The 23,764-nt window shown below is 41.5% G+C and overlaps 1 protein-coding gene across 2 annotated transcripts in view; it reads left to right on the plus strand.

Moving 5' to 3' along the window:
- Window positions 1-23,560, plus strand: part of DYM (dymeclin) — a 164,314-nt gene extending 140,754 nt beyond the window's left edge. For both annotated transcript variants that reach the window (XM_035100630.2, XM_035100631.2), the window contains one exon: window positions 21,825-23,560. In XM_035100630.2, coding sequence (XP_034956521.1) covers window positions 21,825-21,974 — 150 coding nt within the window. In that variant the 3' untranslated portion in view covers window positions 21,975-23,560. The remainder of the gene's footprint in view (window positions 1-21,824) is intronic.
- Window positions 23,561-23,764: the final 204 nt, after the last annotated feature.

Raw genomic sequence — 23,764 nt, forward strand, 5'->3', positions numbered from 1 at the left:
AACATCTCGGTAGAAGAAGAATTAAGACAACTTACTAGCATTGCTGACCTGTGCAAGAAAGAAGCAGCAATTTTATTCTGCATGCCATTTAGGCATTAAAGCTATAAAATGCCCTAATGCTTTTCTGGCTCTCCCACTGAAAAGGAGTGCAAACATCACTTCACGATTGCAACACAGGGAAATGTGCATTAGCAAGGTGCACTTGAATTTCTGCCACTGAAACTCCTTGAGATAACATCAGATTTTTACTGTGAGCATGCCACAGAGTTCTCCAATGGAATACAATTATCTGGCTTTCCAACTTGCAAGGCAAGGAGCCCCCTCCATAAAACATTTTCTTTGTAGACCAAGAGTAAATAGATCTTCAACCCTGTTCCTGTCCAGTGTCCAAGAATGTGAGGCGTCATTGCTTAGCATTTCAAAGAACTGCAGCTCTTAAAGGTTATGAGCTACCACTAATTGTTGTCAGGGTACAGGAGCTTGATCTTGAAGCAAGACCATCCTTCTTAAAAAGAAAGACTTAAATAGTTGGATCCGTTTTACCTTAGGGGAGAGAGAAAAGACCGTTGCGAAGTAGTTTTGAGAGGGGTAACCATGACAATTCTTTGAAGCCAAAACACCTTAAAGATGTGGTTTTGGCCTTAGTTTTGTCACATCTAATGAAGAGCATTTGGCTTACAAGAGCTTAAGCTGCAATATACGGTACGTGTTTATAAAGTGCCATGGGATTCTTTTTTGCATAATGTGCCATCAACATAGTACGCAATTAATTTTGGTGGCGGGTAGCAGCAATGCGTTTTGAAAGAGTTGTGGCTGAATACAAGGTGGGTAGGTCTCTCTGTGGCTGCTAGCCATGATAGCTAAAAGGGGAACATGCATGTTCAGAGATCGCATACCTCGACTACCAGATTCCAGGCTTTTACAGACAGTGATTGATAACACCGTCATAACCTGCTTATAAAATTTCTAGGACATCCGTCTTGGCTACTTGCTGTTGACCAAATGTTGTAGATCTGAAACTGCCATGGCAATTCTCATACATATATCAGTTCAGCACTATGGACTAAGTACATCAGAAATGAGCCATGAATTTGCGTGTAAACTGACACACCAGTTAAACCAAGTGGTGGAGGCCAGCAATATTCTTACCCTAATTATATTTGTTACATGGCTAGTGGAATAACCAAAGATGCTGGAAAAAATGTGTTCTATATGAATCGTGCGCACCGTTTTATTGGATGTGTATTTTTATAAGTAGAACAGTTTATACTTGTAAATTTGGGAATTTTCTCTTTCTAACTTGAGGGTACAGCTAATTGACTGCAGATTCAACTAGTAATCTAGCCTACGAAGCCCAAATGTGTTATGAAGGGCCTGAATTTTATAGGAAGTTAATTGTTTTTACTTTATGTGTTCTTTTCAGGGGTCATCAGACTCATACACATACATACAGAAACTGATCTATCAATTATTGTTTTTGAAGGTGAGGTTTTGTTGTTTGAGAATCTTTGTGGATTTTGGAATTAAAGTAGGAACCTACCAAGCAATCCAGTTATCTGTTGCTTCAAAATCGATAACTTTGGACATCTTTTCTCCAGCAAAACATATAACCAAATGTACCATCTCAGAACCTGCTCCCAAAATACAGGGCTTATTTTTTAAAATGAATAATGAGCAATAAAGCCAACTAAGAATGTTGTTTTATACAGTCTTGCATTTCCAGTGCATTGACTTAGAACGACACTATAGGAAGTGTGTTACATCCTCTTTGTGTTCTTAAAGAGCTACCACACGTGTGTGAAGTGCTATTGCATTGTCCTTCAGTAAGAACTCTAAATGGAGTCTGGCAGTTGCAGTGTTTTGCATGGTACTCTTTGGCTCAGCAGTGATAAGCAATAGACAGTCTGGCTCCTTCAAGGAGACTTTCAGCAATGTCTGAGCCCTCAGCAGTTCCAAAACTCTCTTGACTGACTTTCCCCAGTGGACCATTCATTTATCAGGAAATGAAATTGGTTACAGGATTCCTCGTATTGCCAAACCTCACTGACGAAATCTGGTTTATTGCTAGCTTCAGAAACTGCAAGAGTACATTAGATGGCTTAGTCTTGCTCTAAGTTTCTTTCTGACATTGTCTGAAAAGAAAACCTGTTCTGTTTAGATTGTAAGGATTCAGGACATCTGCTTTAATATCTATATTCTCATGATATAAACCAATTGATAATTCCATGTCCCCAACAGTTTCATCCCTGAAACTGGAAACCCTTTCTTTCTTACATATTTCGTCGCAATAGATCAGATTATGCACACAAATGAAGAGGGTTATTGGGGACCAGGGAGAGAATGACTGCACACTATTTTAAACGCGGGTGGCGCTGTGGTCTAAACCACAGAGCCAAGGGCTTGCCAATCAAAAGGTCAGCGGTTCGAATTCCCGCAACAGGGTGAGCTCCTGTTGCTCTGTTCCTGCTCCTGCCAACCTAGCAGTTCGAAAGCACGTCAAAGTGCAAGTAGATAAATAGGTCCTGCTCCGGTGGGAAGGTAAACTACGTTTCCGTGCGCTGCTTTGGTTCACCAGAAGCGGCTTAGTCATGCTGGCCACATGACCCAGAAGCTGTACACCGGCTCCCTTGGCCAGTAAAGCAAGATGAGCACTGCAACCCCAGAGTCGTCCGCGACTAGACTTAACGGTCAGGGGTCCCTTTACCTTTACCTGAATCTTGTTTATATGTTTGTGGGGTGAGGCGAGACAATTTGTTGTAGCTGTGTGATTGATTTAGTAATTTTTACCTCACTCTTCAGCCAAAAAAGCTTTATAAGTGGCTTACAAAAATCAGTGGTGGGACAGTCCCTGCCCTCAGCTTTACAATTTAAAAGACTTGACACAGAGACAAAAAAGGATGTGGAGGGAGGAATAAAAATCAAGTTCGCACACACGTTCTTAGAGTTACAGTTCTTGTAATGACCAGGTGAGAGGGAAATCATTCAGGTAGCCTGCTGGAATGTCTGCTACTAGGTGATGCCCAGGTGCACCTGGTGTCTCAAATAGTTATTTGTCTCTCTGATACGGACACAGGTTGTTGGGAGGTGTACATTCAGTAACCATGGTCATTTTCATCATTTGGAGAGTGGTAGTGGTGGGGGAGAGATCCGTGGTTGCTTTTTAGCCTACAGATATTCTCACTTATGCTGAATCCGATAATGCTGTTTTACAAGGGATCCAGTAAACAATCTGAATGCCCCTGATTCTGCAGCACTGCTAACCTGCTAGGATATCCATGTAAAAATGCATATAATTAATTATGAAATGCATTAAAAAAAGATTTACAAACATGAGTCTTGAATTTTCTAAAAATCACTGCTTTTATAAAAAAAAATGGTGATTATTATTTATTACATTTGCATACTGCCATTCATCCATAGATCTCAAGGTGGTTCACAACATAAAACAGTTTTTAAAAAAAGGGGGGGGGAGATCAACAAATTTAAACGGGCATTGGGTATCGGACAGCCAAAGGTCTAGGTGAAGAGTATAAAGAGTATAAACCCATTTGTAATGAATTCTATGCATTAATGTCTAATTCCATACACAATATTTTCTATTTGGGAACTGTTTCGTAGTACTAAATACTGTACATAAAGAGAGTGGTATTCTTCAGTAGCACACACATGTGTAAATTTGCAGCCAGCCTGATTTTATGCAGTTCTGCACCATTTATAATATGGCATTATTTGCTCATGAGAGTTATATTTCCAAATACAAAATGCCTGGATTAAAAGATGTACATATTTTATTGTCTTAAAGCACAGCATGGACATGAGACTGTTGGAATAGGTGCTGCATGACCTGTATATATACCTAAGATCTTTGAAGCATACACTTACAAATGTGCAGTTTAGACCCCTAATTGTCTGAGGACCCCTAATTGTAGAGTACTTGCCCACTTAAGAACTTTTGCCACAAGATGGTGGCAGCAGGGCTAAATGGGTCTTTTTCACGTGATGTGGATCTTTTTCACGTGACATCTGGAGAGGGCTGGAGTTTTGTCTTTATTTGACTTCTCCGCTTCCATGCTGAATCCTAATTTATTGCATTAACTTCTCCATTATTAATAAATCCCAAACGTTTTAACCCAATCTCCCCATCTGTTTTTTTAAAATAATTTTTGGGTCAATTTTGTGTGTTTTGCCAACTACTTACAGGAACAACTTACAGCTTCTTCCTTAATGTAACTAATACTGTAGTAGTATTAGGGGTTCAAAATTTAGCTTGTATCTTATCATTTTCATAATGCTAGCTCACGTGAATTCCCCAAATTTTGCGAAAAAACACCCTTAATTAGTTTTCATCTGGTATGTGATGTGATCCAAAAATCAATATACTTTACAGCCATGTTCTCTTGTTTATTAGGGATGACTCAGTGGATAGTTTAAGAATCTCATCCTCTGTCTGTATACTTCAGCCCATCTTCCTAACATTTGCTTCTGCAATCAGCTACCCTGTGACCTGCTGGGGATGTTTGGCTGTCTAGTTTGCAGTTTCTGAGATTTACAGACTCTCACAAGACCAGTCCTTGTCTGGTGCCAACTAGTGGCCTTGCTCATTGTCTAGACCCTACAGGGATGAAGCCATTTAAAATAAAGGCTAAATAAGTGATTCGGTCTTCCTGAGTAACAGTTAATCACTGACATTGTCAAGAATTCTATAAAATCATGTTTTCAAGGCCACCACAGCTGTTAAAAACAAAATTACAAGCCTTATTAATATAGCTTCTTCCCTTTATTTGAAGGGAAAAAATTAATAGCTTTCATCGAAACACAAAGAGATCACACCGCCTTCTTCCAGCCTCACCTTTATACAGTATCTCAATTTTGTCAAGCCGAAAGTGGTTTCAGTTTAGCTTGCTTTCTGTTCAACTTGAATTTTTTTATTATATAATTTCTATAAATCTTGGGGTTCATTTTGCTTTTAACTGTCCTTATTCACACAACACCCTTGTGAGGCTTCATGTAAATACAGTGAAACTCGGAAAATTTGAATATCGTCGAAAAGTGCATTTATTTCAGTAATGCAACTTATTATTATTATTTTCTTTTAATTTTTACAAATGCTTTCTTTTGGAAATTCCACAGTAATAAAACAAATAGTTACAATAATACAAAAATAAAACATCACTATTACATTTCATTAATTACATTCCATTTATAATTGACCCGGCTAACAACAAATAATGACAATTACAACAAATAAAGGCTTGACATATCTTGCTTTGCATGTCACGCATCTATCTCATATATTGGTTTCACCTTTTAAGTTGCATTACTGAAATAAATGCACTTTTCGACGATATTCAGTCCTCCTCCAGTCCTCCATCAGTCCTCCATCAGAAGAGATAGTCTGTTGCATTTGTGCATGGGTTTTTGCTCTCAGCCTTCCTTTTTCCAATCAGGAGGCAAGCCTAGAGCAATGACTCCTACAGAAGCATGGCATGCTCTTCGACACACTAGAAGTAAAACTTCTCAGGTGTAAGAACAAAACACACATTCAATTTTAATTTGGATTCATCCATGTATGTTTAGCTTAATAGCACTATGGTATCTGCTCTCACTTAACGTCTTGCACCAGGTTCTAGATGCCACTCAAAATTAAGTCCAGCGTCCTTGCTCCTCTGGTTGGTTCCAAGATCAGCTGCCCTAGGACACAGTCATTCAGGGTGTCTAGAATTTTCACCTTTGTCATGACTGGAACACACATACAACCTGTCTGTATGAGGATAGTTGAAGTCACCATTACAGTACTACATTTCCTCTTTTAGATGCTTACTTGAATTCATTCTTCTCAATATCTCTCTGAGAATTTTGATTAGAGGGATGATGTTGTTGTTGTTGTTGTTGTTGTTGTTGTTGTTGTTGTTGCCGTTTAGTCGTGTCCGACTCTTCGTGACCCCATGGACCATAGCACGCCAGGCACTCCTGTCTTCCACTGCCTCCTGCAGTTTGGTCAGACTCATGTTCGTAGCTTCGAGAACACTGTCCAACCATCTCGTCCTCTGTCGTCCCCTTCTCCTAGTGCCCTCACTCTTTCCCAACATCAGGGTCTTTTCCAGGGAGTCTTCTCTTCTCATGAGGTGGCCAAAGTATTGGTGCCTCAGCTTCACGATCTGTCCTTCCAGTGAGCACTCAGGGCTGATTTCCTTCAGAATGGATAGGTTTGATCTTCTTGCAGTCCATGGGACTCTCAAGAGTCTCCTCCAGCACCATAATTCAAAAGCATCAATTCTTCGGTGATCAGCCTTCTTTATGGTCCAGCTCTCACTTCCATACATCACTACTGGGAAAACCATAGCTTTAACTATACGGACCTTTGTCGGCAAGGTGATGTCTCCGCTTTTTAAGATGCCGTCTAGGTTTGTCATTGCTTTTCTCCCAAGAAGCAGGGGTCTTTTAATTTTGTGACTGCTATCACCATCTGCAGTGATCATGGAACCCAAGAAAGTAAAATCTCTCACTGCCTCCATTTCTTCCCTTTCTATTTGCCAGGAGGTGACAGGATCAGTGGCCATGATCTTGGTTTTTTGGATGTTGAGCTTCAGACCATATTTTGCGGTCTCCTTTTTCACCCTCATTAAAAGGTTCTTTAATTCCTCCTCAGTTTCTGTCATCAAGGTTGTGCCATCAGCATATCTGAGGTTGTTGATATTTCTTCCGGCAATCTTAATTCCAGAAGAGGGATGATAGCACCCACACCCACACCCAATATCATCGCTTCCAGCAGTTCTGCAGAGTATTAAATAATTCTACATTGTCTTGCATTGATTGGTCGAGCAGTTTTTTCGGAGGGGAGTGATTTTAAGTGTCACTAAACCCTTCTATCAATCCTGCATAATGACAAGACGGTCATTATCTGACTTTTTCGGAACACAGGGGAACATGCAACAATTTTGAGCAAATGGATTTAGGTTCTACACATTATAAAAATTAGTTCAGCCTATTGCAATTTAGAAAAACTTGGTTCTCCAGCCCTGCGTTTTATTAAGCAAGTACTTTTGATCATGCAGCGATTCAAGGGAAACTATGGCGAAAAGCAATAACAATGTCACTGTAAATTACAGGTGGAATGAAAGGTAAATGCACAAAATGAGGAATGGTTTGAGGGTATTGAATTTTGTTCAGGCTTGGAACATGGTGTCTCAATTTCAAAATTATTAAAGGTAACTGCATGCCGTGTTATGTTTTGTGTAGATAATAACTTGGGTCTGTAGGTTTCACAAAAGTATTCTCGCTCAATAGACTCCCTCCCCCCGCCACCTGATCATTCAAACCATGTTTCTTTTCAAAGGTAATTTACGTATTTCCCCCCCTTTAATAACTTGAGAATCAGAAAGTACTGTTGGCTTGGTAACAGATTGGAACTATTCCAAAGTGGCCAGACTTGATTGAGGTAGAACATCCATCCTTGAGCACAGCAGGGCAAAGGAAGTAGAGGCACACGAGCCTTTCTTTTCAGGGCTTTTAAGTGATAAGAGTTATGTCTTTAAGGAAGGGAGACATCCTCAGCCATCAAAGGACTGAGGTTTCCTCCTAAATTCTTGCAAAGCTGCATAGGTGATATGGCCCATAGGTCTTGTCATATAACACAATAACCCCTCCCTTTGTATTTTTTAAAGAAGGCAGAATCCAGTGGGAAATTTTCTTTCTTAAGCAACGCAATCAGGAATGGGAGTCAATTGCACAAAGGTTTATATCTGGAGAGCCACAGATTTTAATTTGCTTCAGTACCAGCCATTAGTTGTGCTTTCTACTGACATGACCATACCTCCGGACATAGACATTTGTTCATGCCAAGGGAGTTGGGGAGAAGTGTGGAGTGTCTCATTATGATGGCCTATGAAACAGGCAGAAAGAATACAGTTGTCTCCTATTTCTGCTGCCTGCCCCAAATCTCACTGCAACCTTCCCTCAGGCACTTTTCATGGGGCTATTGAGCGAAGACTCTGTGTAATGCCAAGTGTCCTGCCTTGGATTTGTGGAGTCCCAATTAGTGGTTTAATGACTTAAAATGTGCCCCAAAATTAATCAGGCAGCAGTTTTTAGTTATTTTTCAGACAAGCCACTTACAAAAGATGGCAAGTTCTGACTTTCTCCCTTCTCTCTACCCCTAGAAGGGCGGATTCCCCTTTTGAGATGGTGGCTGCTGTGACACATGCTGGCATCATCTAAAAACAAATAATGCCTTTTTTTCCTTTCCTATTTTTATTCATAGGCAGATTTGACTGATTAATCAATTATTCAGTTAAGACTTCTCCAATCAGGTGACAGTCCTTGTAAAGTTCCTTATGGGGTCAAAGTGAATGTAATCCTTGTAGGGCTGGGTCCTGCAGATTGGGCAAGGCATGTCAAAGCAGGAGGGAATCCGAGGTTATTGGGCCAACAGGTAGACAAGCAGTCTGGTGAACCAGCAAGGCAAGCAAGATATACAGAGTGTTATGCTGGCAAGGTCTACAGTAGATCTTTCAGTCTTGGGTAACAGCAAAGAAGACAGAAATGGAACCTAGTGAAGTGATTTGCTGAATACAGCTCAGCTGAAAGACTGCTCCACATGGTATATCGTAACTAGGGTTTTCCTGCTTTAGAGAATGGATTTGCATTGCCTGAAACTCTTCCTCGGACCATGGCATGCAATCCTCATTGTCTAATTATTCAGCTGGTCATACCACCATCTTGGAATTGTAAGAACATGCTTACAACTCTGAATAGCCAGTGGAAAGTGAGCATTATTGGTTGTGATGCCTCTCTGTAGGCTAGCAAACTTGCAACTTGTAGCATCTGTTCAACCACTTGGGATGCATGTCATTGTCCTGAAAGTCATACTCACAGTTTGCAGCTGAGAAAGGAGTGGTATTGTCTGTGATGAATGCTAGAAGCTAATAGCATGCAGCAAAAAGTAATCTAGTGTTCTCAGAGTTAGTTGAATTCTGGAGACCTATCCTTGATTCTGATTTGAGACTTGCATGGTCTCACTGTTGCATGCTCAAACCATCTTGCCCTGGTGAGCAACCCAGCCGCTGAAATCTGCACTAGCTGAAGTTTCCAAACTGTCTTCAGATGGCAAAGAAAACCCCAGTGCATCGTTTTCCAAAAACAACTGACCATGAACTTATCATGATCTTTTCACTGCTTGGAAAGGGAGAGCAAAACATACAGAGAGCTCATCATTACTTCAGTCTTGTTGGCATTCAGTTTCGTTTAGGCTTGCCCGCATCAAGTCCCTTTTCATGGCCAGACACTGAGTCATCTCAGAGGCTGCAGGACCTGGGTCATACAGAAACTTAATAGAAAGTTATTTGTCACTGGTCTACTTCATAGCAGCATAATCCAAACATTACCAGAATCTTTTGTAGCAGCCTCAAATGCACACTGATCAAGGTCTGAAGTACTAAGAAAAAGCTGTGCATTTCCTCAGAGCTGATTCCAGGAAGATATAAGCAACAATCTGTCTTCCCTTTCCTAGGAAGAAAGCCAGATTGGTGTAGTGCAGGGTTTCCCAAACTTGGGTCTCTGGCTGTTGTTGGACTACAACTCCCATCATCCCTAGCTAGCAGGTCCAGCAGTCAGGGATGATGTGAATTGTAGTCCAAAAACAGCTGGAGAGCCAAGTTTGGGAAACCCTAGTGCGGTGAATCAAATCTCAGACTTGGGCTCAATTTAGACACCATAGCAAACCTTTATTTGTATTAACCATAGTTAAGCACTTGCATCATGATTTGAACTTCCAGAAATGCAGTAGGGAAATCATGGTTTAAAGTTGCTTGTTGTCTTGTATTTTCCATCTGCTCAGCACACCACTTTGTGTATGTGAGGATAACGTCACAGAACCCCATATGTGCTGCTCTGAGCTCTTTGGAATAAGGTCAGGATACAAATGCAATAATAATTGATATTGTTCTAGTGGTGGCACATCTGGTGCCGATTGATTCCGCTTGTGAGTTGGCATGAGATGCTCAATTGCTCAGGGAGGTAAGCAATATTGCAGCCCAGCTTTTGAAAGGGGAGAGAACATTTGTCAGTTTGGCTCAGACTAAGGCCACACAGAGACAAATTGAAGACTGGGCAAAGGGCAAATGTCCTGGCAAGCCAAGGGGCAAGGAGTCCTAGAAGCAGAAAGGGAGCAGACTGCCTACTAAAAGTGAGGGGCCTGAAGGAACGATTGAGGCTTACAGGAGACGGGTGGTATGGAATTGAGGTGTTGTGATCAAGATATTGGGTAGAGAAGAAGAGCACTTCTGCATCAGACAAAAGGCACATCTTCTCCAGCATCCTGTTCTCACAGGGGGCAGCAATGGTTCCCATTGGAGCTAAATAAAAGGGAAAGCAAGGATCTGAACGAAACAAATGAAGAAGAAGAGCTGAAGAGCCTCTGATGAGGGCAAAACTTCACATAAATGGCTGTACACAAGTGGTGTGAAGGAAATGAGCAGACAAGGGAGGGTTGGGAACCCGAAGGCTGTAGAGCAGGGAGCCACAGGGACATAGTGCTGCTAGGCCAGAAGTATGGACCCTGATGGGGAAATACTGCAGTCTCACTGTACTGTACTGCTCTGACCTGGCAACTCTTAAGGTGTAGATATTTGGGGGAGGGACCAGTTTGAGGGGACTGAACTTCACATACTGATTTTAATTAACTAACTACATCTTTGGCTGCAAACTGCCAGTAGCCATAAGAATGAGCAGAGGCACTCAAGCTATCTCATGAATGCCTCTCAAGTTATTCAGTTGTGATCCAGCACTCCTGATCAGCTGTGCCAGAAAGCCATAGAAAGATATAATGGAGTTGCTAAAGGCAACTGAGCTTCCCTTATCTGGGCTTTCAGTATGCCGCAATGGGAAGATACAGAGGTAGAGCAAGCCACCCGTAAGCAACCTTGTTTAGCATCCCATGACTCTCCACACTGTGGCTCTGGAAAGATGCAGTCATCTTTAAGCAAATAACTAAACCCGTTCCACCCAGGGTGTGATGCATGTTCTTACTCCATCACTATTCGCCTGTCTCCACTTTTCTTTCTTCCTTTTTCTGTCCTGGAACAGTTGAACTTTCAGAGACTTTGCTGTTGCAATACATCTTCATTTCTCTGAACTGGAATATGAATTTGATTTTTCTCCTGTTTCAGTGTCTGGCCTTCTCCACTACAGTTCCCTGAACACTTCTGAGACCTTCAGTTACTTAAGAAGGGAGTAATGTCAGGCAGCGACATACATTTTCCAATACGCAAAGATTGTGGAGCCAAAGGTCTGCTGCCTCAATAGGGGTGTTAGTCAGCATGTCCTGAACTAAGACAGATAAGGACCCACTTCCTAGGCTGCCCTGATCAGAAAGTTAACAGCTGGTGACAGTAAGTCTGTCTCTTGTTCTTAAGCGATTGTTATCATTTTGTAATATTTACAGGTCTGGCTTTCTCAGACTAAAACGTACAAAATCAAGAACTTTATTAAGGAACTTATCGCCACTGCTGGACACTTGTTTTTCCAAAGCTACGCCATCCCCATTCCCCTAAGCAAAAAAAAGGGGGGGTGTTACATGCCTTCAGGCACCATACATAAGAGGTCACAAGACAGGGGTTGGTGAACGGTTTTAGCTGCATCTATGTGCAGAAAAAAACTTTAAAGCGGGTTCCATGGAGTTCTGTTTCCGTTAGGCACCAGTCTGCTGGGAGGGATGGGCTTGGGAAAGAGTTATGATTTTGCTGTGAAGGTGGCTGGGCAGATGGGGAGAGAGAGAGAGAGAGGCCCCATTGCCTTCCAGCTCCTGAAACAGACCAGATGTGGTAATGGGCATTGGTGTGCTGGGTGTGACCTTTACCCCCACTTGCCCACAGCTTGTCCTTTCTGGCTACTTGGGCCTTTTTGCAATGATATCATTGCTTTGTACCAGTTCTCAGTGAAAGCATGTCTGGAGCCTCTTCTTTAGAAAAGCATGCAGGCTGACTCATGCTGCCATTCCTTTTGCCACTCTCCGCATGAAAAGGATTTTTGTGAAACCAAAAACGCAGAAGTCTATTTTTAAACAAGGAAGGGGTTTTTCACCTTTTAGGAGCCCCGTCTGCTTAATCTCTGCAGTTTAAAAGTGGTAAAACTGGAACCCTCCCTGGCTACGCTGACGCCAAGTGCTGGTTCATACTTTACAACTCAGAGGGGGGCAAATAAGAATGAACACCACCACCACCACGTCTTTACCCATTTCAGCTGTAACATGGAAATTGTCATAAATCTTCTGGTTCTTGAGGCAGAGAATACGAAAGGAGATTGCAGAGGGGATGGGGAAGGAGTGTATGTTAATCAGGACCAACTTCCATTTTGCATACCTTGACCTCAGTGTTCGAAACTCCCATCGTTCGAGGTGCAAGTTGCAACAGGGAATTTCATTAGCACAAGCAGTTTCTGAGCTCTGGGCGCAGTACTGAGCCTAAGATTTCAGATTAAAATTGGATTTTTGTTATAAAGAAAGAGTGCCTAGACATTCCGTTGTTGCGCCCATAAACTAGGTTTAAGGTTGGCTTGTATATCTTGTGTTTCTAACACTGCTTGACTTCAATATGCTGTGGGTCTTCAATAGCAGTTTCTTAAATATCTGTTTATTCCTAGATCCAATCAGGAACTTTCTGCTGTTAAAATGTTTTAAAGGCTGGATCCCAGTGTAACATGTCATTTTATGTATGCATTGTTCAATTTATGTCTGAAGGTTTCAAGGAGATTACAAAGTGGCCTCCTCTCACTTCTATAGTTAGCTGGGGCATGTCTACACTACTAGTTGTAACTGGCTTTAAGCCTATTTAAACACCATTATTTTCAGATAAGGCATCCTAGCATTATTGTTCCAGACAAAGCTAGAGATATGGGTGAGCATTTTTAGAATCCTCACAAGACTACAATGATAAAGGTTATCCCAGAGGAAATCATCTAAACAGGTTACCAATCAATTTAAAAACTGGCTTCAGTATGTAATACAGACATAGCCTTAGTCCCAGTATTATTAAGCAGTGAAATTGGTTTCCTCTTTTTGATTACTGTAAATCAATAAGATTGCTGTGGTGGGACAAGAATATGTTGGAATGAGATACTTGATTTACTCTGCCTCCAAAGATGAGCTATATAACAATATTGAAACATTTTGCGCTCTAAACACCATGAATCATTTTTTTAGCCTAGGCTTAATCCCTTTTAACACTAATATTTTATAATGAACAAAGAAGCAGTGGTGAAAAATAGAATGTATGGAATCTTTTTATTTGGATACAAAAACAGTTTCATGACTGAGAACTATGAAATTCCCTATGATGACTTGGTAGTTAAAGTGGAAGTTTTTTAACCATTTATTTTTCAGTATATTAGATGAGACATATCATTAACTTTTAAGTTAAATATTCCTATCTATGCGTAGAATCAAATGTTGATAGTTGGATTATAGGGTCACCTACTTTTTACCTTACAAGTAAAATTATATTTTCTTGCTAAATCATGAGCAACTTTTTCTTTTAAAACTTTTTCTTTTAAAACAAGTGGAAGAGAAATTTAAATTGTTACATAACAGAAAATGAATTAATATGGATATTTAATAAGGTCCCAAAAAGGGGAAACTATTTTAAAACAGTTGATCAATAGTATTTAATGCCAGACATGTCTCCAGAACCTAAAATAACTTTATTTGGTAATGTAAATATTCCTGTTTTTAAAATTAAGTTATTTTAGGTACAGTATTGAGTTAGGAGGTTTATAGAGAGGTGGTCATTGGGTTGAATTCAAATTCTGAAATAATAATTTTCATACAACATACAACAATCTCTAACTGTCTGTATTCAGGTACCATGGATGGAGCTCCATGCATCCCAGGACTATTCCATCCTCCAGTACCAAGGACTGTTTCATATACAGTTCTTGGTGGAACTTCATGTGTGCACAGAAGTCAGTAGATTGGGCTGACAAAAGGGTCACCAGCCAAGTTTACAAACAATGAAGTCTCAACAAAATTGTTAAGAATGTTACTTAGCAATAGTTCTACGGGAGAAAGTCGGCACATTGTCACATAACTTGGTTTGCAAAGCCTAGGCAAGGAAAGGCAGGAGGCAAAAATGCCCATGCTTGGTTTTCATGGGGCTTGTGAAGGGTTAACTGTACAGTCACTTGAGCAAGCAAAATGTGCTGGCTTTTTGGTGCCATTTTGGGGGAAATATTTGTGCTCAAGTTTATAGCATGTGGTATTTCTGGGAAAGCACAGACCTTGGTGTCTACTTTGGATGAGCATCTGTCAGGGATGTTTTGGTTGTGACTGCAGGCAGTTGGATTATATGACCCTTGGGGGTACCTTCCAATTCTGGGATTCTGGGATTCTATGAGCATATGACTGTTGGTCCATCTAGTTTAGTGCTATCTACTCTGGTAGGGAGGGAGGTTCTCCAGGGTCTCAGGCACAGGTCTTTTCCTCCTCTGCTCCCTGTGGTCCTTTAAACTTAAGTGACAAGAGTGATTGAAACTGGGACTTGGTACAGACAGAGCATTTGCTTTGCCATTGCTCTCTTTGGCACTCCAGGTGTTTAATGTGCAGGTGAAGGCACTAATCGTCATCTACCTTGTAAAGTTTTTCATATTTAAATGAAATAAGAAGACGTTTTAGCTCTAAAGCTCATGCAATGCTTTCATGGCATGCCCAGAAATAGCCTCTGGCTGATATGTGTCCTCTTCAAATCCCTCCCTAGGAAGCAATTGATGTCCATTTCATGTCAGTAAGGGTTGTCCCCGGTAGCTCCCTAATAGGCTCATCTCCTTTTGTATGGCAGGGCAAGATGACAATATGCAATGACTGCGTTAATGCAGGTCTGGGGATTATTCTGTTTTTCAGTTTTTAATTCCCCAAACTCAGAAACATACAAAGGGATTTTACTTATCTGTCTGAGCAGTCAATCACTTTGTATGCTTAAATGGGATCACAAATGCTTTAGCAAGGTCAGGAAGTAGAACGTTTTATGGTTGTTTTTTAGTCAGTAGTTTATTGCTTGCTTGTTTAGAGGGATCTTGTCATTTTCCTCAATTGTTTCCCAATATGTCTGCCTTGAAACAGTTTCCTCGTCAACCATTTCTGTCACGTAGTGCATAACCCTCCCTTGTCTGTCTAATCCCATTATGAAATCATTCCTCATGCCCACGTAATTCCCTACATAAAAAGACAAAGCACCTATTTATTTCAGGGAGTTACCCCCATGGACCCAAATGAATATTGTACGGAGTTAACACCTCTTTCTCCATTTCCCAGATTGTGTACACTTTAGTCTCCATTACATAAGCACATAATTCTACTTTCCATGCTTTTGTTTAGAAAGGGCTTTTATCCATATTTGTCCCAGAATATGAAGGGCACACAGAGTAGCAAAGGTGATCCCTGTTATTGGACTGCCTTGTATGTCTTCCCAGTCCGCATCCTGCAGAATTTTGTGCATTTTGCACAAAAGTTTGTTTGCTCTTTAGCTGATCTAGTAAATGGAATTGTGTTTTATGTACATATCTCTGCCTTGTGAGTTTCAGCAGATTTAAGAGTGAAAAGGGGTTTGGCTGCTATTAAATGAGAGTGGAAATTATCTATGTCTTCTTCCCTCCTTTGTCCTTTTTTCCTCTGGTTTGGGGTTAGTTGGCAGAAGTGTCCTTACCTCTGCATATGGGTAATTGCCTCTACTTCTCATACTAGCAGAGAAACTGAGTCATACCTTGCTGTTTGCAAATTACTGTATCGTCATACCCTCTACTATAGTTGAAGGTGGCCTTGTATAATTATCTGATTATTATTTTTAACCAGGGATCTGTTTGATGGGGTAACGTCTTAAATACTGTCCAATTCCAGATGTTTCTGCTGTGGGACTAAAAGAACCAAACCAAGTCAGTTTGGTAAAGGACATTTTCTTGAAACCAGTTCCTTACTTGATACATAAATGAAATACCCTTTCCTATATGTGTGTGCATTTTGTAGGAGAGATGTGTGGTGTTAAATTTCTTACAAGATTTGATACTTTTATCCACACAAATAAGCAGCAGATCTGCAATTTGTTTCTTTAGTTGGACTTACCTCCATATAGCTTTCATGAGATGGCTTGCCACACTTTGGAGAAGACTTGTTTATTTGCATTCCCAGCCTAGTTGTGGTCCTATGAACTGGGTGCCGAGTTCAAAAGGCAAGCCAGTAACTATCACAATTGGCAAATTCCCATGTGGGGTTTTAGGATATAGTCCTAGGAGTTCTCATGAAGTTGCTGCTGAACATTGAGGGAACTGCATATTACCTAAATAATCTCTTGTCTGGGATTTGTGATCATGTTCCATTGATCTCAGCTGCTGTGATCCAGCTAATAGGATTTCAGCTTGAGAGTTCTTGATTTTATAGCTCTTTCCACCATAGCATGAGTTGCACAGTGGATCAGAGTTTGAACCTGAAACAGTCTGCATGCAAAGATTAGCTCTGTTACTAAGCTGTGCTTCTTCCCATGCCAAAGGAATATGGTGCCAAAACTACTTTCTGCTCAGGCTGGCACACTGAGCACCATTATTAGCCATAAGCAACTTCTAGGGAGCAATGCGAGAGAGTACCCTGTATTTGTGAGAGATGGCCACGAGGCTGGCTCTTTAAACTCATTTAGCATTAAAGCTCCAATGAGCTTTATAGTCAAGGCATGCCTGCAGATGAAAGGGGACAGAACTTGCTTTGCCCTGTAAATTTCCACTGGTCTGCTTTGTCTCTCTTGACTGTGAGTTTTTCCACAGTTGATGTCTCTTCTGTAAGTCCAAAAAAAGGCATAAAGATACTATCAGGCAGACTCTGCAGCTGCATACCATGTGGACACTTCAACCGAATCACATCCCCATTTTCAGCTGATGCAGGTCGAGGCGACTTTCTGTCGGCAGCAAAAGGAAAGCAATGCAAACAGTACCAGTGGAACCTGAAAAGGGGGGGGTGTACTTGTGAGGCTCAGGGGGATCTCCAACTTGCCTAATATTCTAGAAAAGACAATGGCAAGCACCACTGCAGACAGCCTGAGCAAGAGAATAAGCCTTCAAAGGAACAGTTTGCTGTTTGCAAAAGTTTGAGTTTATTGCTTTCAGTTAGTTTTGCACAAATTGAAACCATTTAAAGTAAATAAAATATTACAGGTTTTTCCAGGGCGCTTAAACTTTCTCCTTATAAAAGCATGAATTATTTGTCTGCTGTATGGTAGCAGAGGAGGGCATAAGCATCTTGAAAGCAGTGAACACATCTTGTATGTTGTACTGAGATTCACTGTGATACCTTAACTGTTCAGAGTTGAAAGAAAGCGGGGCAGTGGAAATCAAAGACCAGCTGTAAAGCATGGGATCTTGGGACCATTCCACATAAGGATCAATAATAAACTCATAAGAACATAGAATACCAAAGGCCTACCTAGTCCAGCATTCTGCTACCACTGTGAACAACCAAGTGCACCAGGGAAGCCCACAAGCAGGATAAGAGCACAGGAACCCTCTCCTTGTGATCCCCAGTAACGTGTTTGCCACTAATTGCAAAGCTCAGTAGGGAGCTTTAGCCAATAGCACAACACACATGGGTTTGTACACACAAGTTTGTCATGTTCAAAGTATACGTTTTTAAGTGCGAATATCAAAAAAAGCTACAAGATGTATCAGCTTTTATGACCACTTTATCCCCCATGGGGATGAACATGATCCAACTACCCTTCATGTGTTCCTCCTGAACATGGAAGTTGCAGGATTGTGACCACTGACTGCTGCATATTCAGGATTAGTAAGTAACTATAGTCAAGATGGCAGTGAGAGATTTTACTTTCTTGGGCTCCTTGATCACTGCAGATGGTGACAGCAGTCACGAAATTAAAAGACACCTGCTTCTTGGGAGAAAAGCAATGACAAACCTAGACAGCATCTTAAAAAGCAGAGACATCACCTTGCCTACAAAGGTCCGTATAGTTAAAGCTATGGTTTTCCCAGTAGTGATGTATGGAAGTGAGAGCTGGACCATAAAGAAGGCTGATCGCCGAAGAATTGATGCTTTTAAAATATGGTGCTGGAGGAGACTCTTGAGAGTCCCATGGACTGCAAGAAGATCAAACCTATCCATTCTGAAGGAAATCAGCCCTGAGTGCTCACTGGAAGGACAGATCCTGAAGCTGAGGCTCCAATACTTTGGCCACCTCATGAGAAGAGAAGAATCCTTGGAAAAGACCTTGATGTTGGGAAAGATGGAGGGCACTAGGAGAAGGGGACGACAGAGGACGAGATGGTTGGAAAGTGTTCTCGAAGCTACGAACATGAGTTTGACCAAACTGCGGGAGGCAGTGGAAGACAGGAGTGCCTGACGTGCTATGGTCCATGGGGTCACGAAGAGTCGGACACGACTAAACGACTAAACAACAACATAGTCAAGATTCCCTGTCTGAGTCCTGTGCACATACAACCCCTTTCTCACTAACATCAAGCATACAGGCACATTGGCACATGAGAGGCATGGTGAGGGAGCATGTTCCTGATGTCCCTTACAAATTCATTAGCACCTTCTTCTGTTTTTAGATGTTGGCCTCACATTTTTTAAGCCCCCCTTAAACTTACAGCCATGGCCAGACCTTGTTCCCCATCTGTAATGGGTACAGTGACCTTATTCATGGTACTGAGCAAGGTCCTTTCATCACTGTCTTTCAAGTAGATTTCAGAAGGCAGTGCTAGGGGACCAACTCCGTTTCATGATATATAAGATGTGTGGTGTCGCAGTCTTCTATTTTGACTTCTATGCTATTTTTTAACTCTTCGTGTAAAGCTGTTGGGAGAGATCATTTGTGCTAGGAACTTATCACTCCATTGCTCAGAAATCTCCAGTGGCTTCCAGTTGGTTTTCAGACACAATTTGAAGAGATGGTGTTGACCTATAAGGTCTTGAACAGCCTAGGGCCAGGCTACCTGAAAACCACTTTCTCCCATATCTATCTGCCCATTGGCTAAGGTGGTCATCTGACACCCTGCTCTGGTGCTCCCACCTTGAGGTTTGATGTGTGGCTTCTCGGTCATGGCTCCCAAGTTGTGCTGTGCTCTCCCCAGAGATGTTGACCTACTCCTCTTTCATTCCTTTTTAGCATCAGGTTAGATTTATTTATTTATTTATTTATTTAAATGAGCTTCTCTTTTAATCCAGTGAAGTTTAAAAAAATTAACTTCAGTCTAGTTTTTTTTCTGATCTGTTTTGTATTTTCTCCCCCTGAACTGCATTTCTACACTAGCTGTCTTGAGGGCTGAATGGTGGAAGGATGGCAGACAAATATTTTAAATATATAAATACTGGTAAGCAGGAGGACACTGCAAAGTGCAGTAGGTCCTTGGTGGAGGCTATAGGCTGATCTTTAATGTACTGGAGCAAAGGGTTATGATCTTCTCCTGCTATCTGCATGATCTTTTGGGTGCCTATGGGGGGTTATGCACTAAAGTAGCAGTGAAACTGCGGCTCTTGCATCTGTTCATGGGGACTTCCTGTGGTTTTGCATTCTATCGCAGACTTGATGGCTCAGACAGTCTGGTAAACTTTGGACCCATCTAGCTACATAGTCCTGTTCCAGCCACCTGCTCAGACTCAGCTTTTCTCGGGAAGGGAGGACAAGACTTCTTGTGGTTGCTTAGGCAAATAATGTTAGCATTACAAGGGCATGGGGGGAGCAGGCTTAGACTGGACTGAGCAGTTTCATTTTAGAGAGAAGGCAGCACAAGAAGAGGGCTTTCCCTCCAGGCTTATTTCATGTGACAGTAAAACTGAATTGCCTGCAGTGGGGTCTACATATCCTGCCTAGGCTTGTGTCCCGGAGAGGTCCCTTGGGTGCTGCTAATGCTGCAAAAACATCACGGGAAGCAGCACTTAAAAGTTATAAGCTCAACCTTATTGGCGCTGAGTATGATATAAGCACTGTGGGTTGCCTTTCTGGCTGGGAGAACCCGTGTATTGGTCTCTAGAGCAGGCACTGAAACTCACCAGCAGTTTGACTTTACCCCTGATGGTGCCCTCTTCCATTGTCTCTCAAGATGCCAACACTGGCACCTGCCAGCACCCAGCTTGATCAATACAAAGACGATAATTGCCTGGAAATATATACAGTGGCCTCTCGGGGATCAGAACGGATAGCCTGCTCAGAAGGTCATCTGTGGTTTAGATCCAGATTTTGTCATAATTAGATTATTGAAACCAGTGGGACTTAATTTAGTCATGACACAAACACATGTGTGCGCACACCGTTTGTCCACAATGTATTCATGTCTATTCGTCTGACAGGAAGACATTTTTTATTATTTTGCTTCATTATTTAAGGAACGATCCCGCATGTGACGAAATCTTTCCCATTGGAATTTATGGAACGTAGAAGTGTTCAACTGTGCCCATATAGTCATAGATTTTATATAGTGCCCATAGATTTTATATAGTCAGCAGTTCCAGATTGCATGCTGGTCTTTGGGTCTTGACTTTTACATCCTGACCCCTGTGCATGTTTACTCAAAAGCAACTCTGGCTTTTGTCTGTCAAGCGCCGTGTCACCCATCCTCACAGCGGCTGTGGAAGGCACTAGGTGGAGATAGGATTCTCTGGCCACATTTAATCATTTTTTAAAAAATTCAATACCGCCCTTCATAAAAAAAGAACACCTCAAGGCAGTTCACAATAACAATAAAAATTAATTTATTGAAGCACAATGAATTGGAGGACTTGTGAGAGGAAGCGGCTGGCCTCAGACCACTTGGTAATATGGGATCCAGCCCCCAGGAACATCAAGTCCTGACTCTCCTCACTGGGATTTTGCCTTCTCTCACTGCCCGTTATTATTTGCCAGTCTCACTCTGCTTCTGTCACAGTGCGGCAGTTTGTACTTAGCCTTGCCCACATCATTATAAATAACAAAGTGGGACGTGCTTTATCTTCGCTCGAACTGATGGCTGAAATGTGGCTTTTGTCTGAACTCCTGCCAAGCCCTTGACACAGGCAGTATTTAGAAGTCAGTAAAAAAAAAAGGAAAGGAAGGGGGGGGGAGCTCATTGATTTTTGTTTTTCCCCTTTAAGGGCATCCCAACATGAAATAACATGTGTGGCTCTTGCATGGCTCTTCCCAGGGATGCCAGAAAGCAGGCAGCTTCCACTTCATACTTATCATGTCTTTGGCCAGGATTTGTAGTTCAGACATCTGGGGGGCACTAAGTTGAGGAAGCCTGGTTTTGGCTGTAGCTGCAGAATAAATACCAAGGGGGGACCATAGAAAGTGACTGCTGGTCCCAGCCCAGCGAGGAGCACGGCAGGAAGATTCTTGATGCATTTCTTCCGAAAGGCTAATATGAGCAGCGATATTGAGTGCTTCTGCAACTGATACATTTTGGATAACGCTTACTGGACAAGAGGGAGGGAAGGATGCTGGCTGGGCAGAACAGAAGCAATGCAGGCGACCCAAGGCCAGCCTCCTCCTCCTCCTCCCACCTCCCCCCATAAACTTTTATGGGAAAGTATTACGAGGAACAAAGGGCAACATAATTGCCATTCTCCCACTGGAATGTGCATTCTGAACATTGGGTAGATACAAAACATAAGAACCTTGGAATCGAGCAGCCGATCTGTGTTCCAAGAAAGCAAATAGCTTGCCAACCTCCTCGACTTGCTCCTTTTAGGCCTGAAGAATTAATTCCTTTCTCGCGTGTTGCATTCACCATGAAATGATTTGACTTCTCGGGTCTCCCTCATCCATTCATTCATTCATTCTCTGCTTGTCCTTTCTTTTCCTTTCCAGAAATTTCCAGAGCTGAAGTTTAAATACGTGGAAGAGGAGCAACCTGAGGAGTTCTTCATCCCTTACGTCTGGTCCCTCGTGTACAATTCTGCTGTGGCACTTTACTGGAGCCCACAAGACATCCAGCTCTTTACTATGGATTCCGGCTGAAGGGGAGACCCACCCACCCCCTCCTCCCAGAATGCATCCCTTCAACCTATGAAACAGGAAGTTTGTTACTAATGTACAGCCCCACTGCCATTTTCAGGGGGCATATTAGGAGCCAGAATAATAGGGGAACTCTCACAAGATTGTATGCTTTTATTTATATATTTGTAAAAAACAAACAAAAAACCCAAGAGTTTTTTTCCAGCGGCTCTGAGCTTGGGGGGTGATAAAGTAAGATGTTAACAGTGAGCAGCTTTTAAAAAAACTTAAGAACAAAAATGTAAAATGGGAAAGTGGGGGAAGTATTTTGATTTGAGAAGTCAGCATTTGCAAGCTGGTTTCCCTCAAGCTTTCTGGATGTGCTTCACCTTTTTTATTATTATTACTTTTTTGTTGTTGCTATGGGCTTCTCATTTGATCATCAGAACAATCTCCCCCCTTTAATGTTGTATAGAACTGAAACGTCTAACTGATGCAATTTTAAAATATTACAGCATTAATACTATTTCATATTGAAGCAGGAAGGATAAATCTTTGATTTTGATAAGGTTGACCCCTACAATGAGGGAGGATTTTCAACGTGATTTTGATAAGGCACTAAAAGTTGTCTTTCTGGCTACTAATACTTAATGAAAGTTTAACAGAATTAAGAGCAGCCCACAAGGAGTGCTGTCTGCAAATAAATAATAATAAAAATGTATCCATCTCAATAAGGGTTGTGCAGGTGATTCTCCTGCACCGGATCATGCCCATTCATTTCCAGAGTTTTTGTGTTGTATTTCACACATTTTCATGGACTCCTTGGAAGGGTGCAGGAAAGTGATCAAAATTCAGCAGAACAGAGGTGTGCCTACTGTATTCAGGTTTTTGCCAGAGAAATGCAGTTATGCGTACATCTCTGAATGTTTAAAAAGAATGTCCTACAATATACTTTTTCATTCCCTGGTTCAAAGGGAATTGGCAAATACTGTGTTTGCCAGCATATGGGGGAGAATAGAGGGAAATGTTTTATGTAAACTTTTCACATGGAATGTGGGCTTGTGGTGGTTACCTTCAAATGCACAGAACGGCATGCCAGGCTTCAGAAAAAAAGGAACTGATGACATACATTAGTATATTACCTTGCCCAGCATGGTAAATGTGGCACACTTTATTATGTATTGGAGGGAGATGGTGGTACACTTCTTTTTTATGTGGAATGTTTTGCTTTTTAAAAAAACAACAACCTCTGACAAATGTTAGAATCGTGTGTCCTTCCACCTTAAGCAAGGTCCTGTATGGCATAATGCACAATTGGAACTTAAAATCCTTGTCATATTTATTTAAAATTGCAGATGTAGAGAGACATGCATAGCATATGAGTTCATAGGACTTTGCACAGACACAGATTTGGGGAAGAGGCAATATGAAGACTGGATTTTCAACATTTTCAGTTTAACATTAAGAAAATTGGAAGGTGACTGAAAATAGGAGTAAATAGGATTTTATGCTGTGCTTGGGCTTTGCTTTGTTTTTCATATCTTAGTCAAAGGAAGGTGAATTCTTTGTAATGTTTTTTGCAACCTTTAAATAAAGGACTGTTGACTGCACATCTTGTGAAAAGTCAATGTTTTAAAAGTGTTCTTCTTAGTTAACAAATTCTGAGGATTGCCTGGAACAGTTGGATTAAACTACAGTGAGATATCTAATGCTGAAAATCATTGAACGCTCTTAATTTTTCTGGCTTCATCACTTATTGAAAGTAGTCAGGAAATCCTTGCCATTACATCCCTAGCAGGACCTGCTGGCCGCCT

The sequence above is a fragment of the Zootoca vivipara genome, chromosome 11 (assembly GCF_963506605.1).
Source record: "Zootoca vivipara chromosome 11, rZooViv1.1, whole genome shotgun sequence".
In the NCBI taxonomy this organism is placed as follows: Eukaryota; Metazoa; Chordata; class Lepidosauria; order Squamata; family Lacertidae; genus Zootoca; species Zootoca vivipara.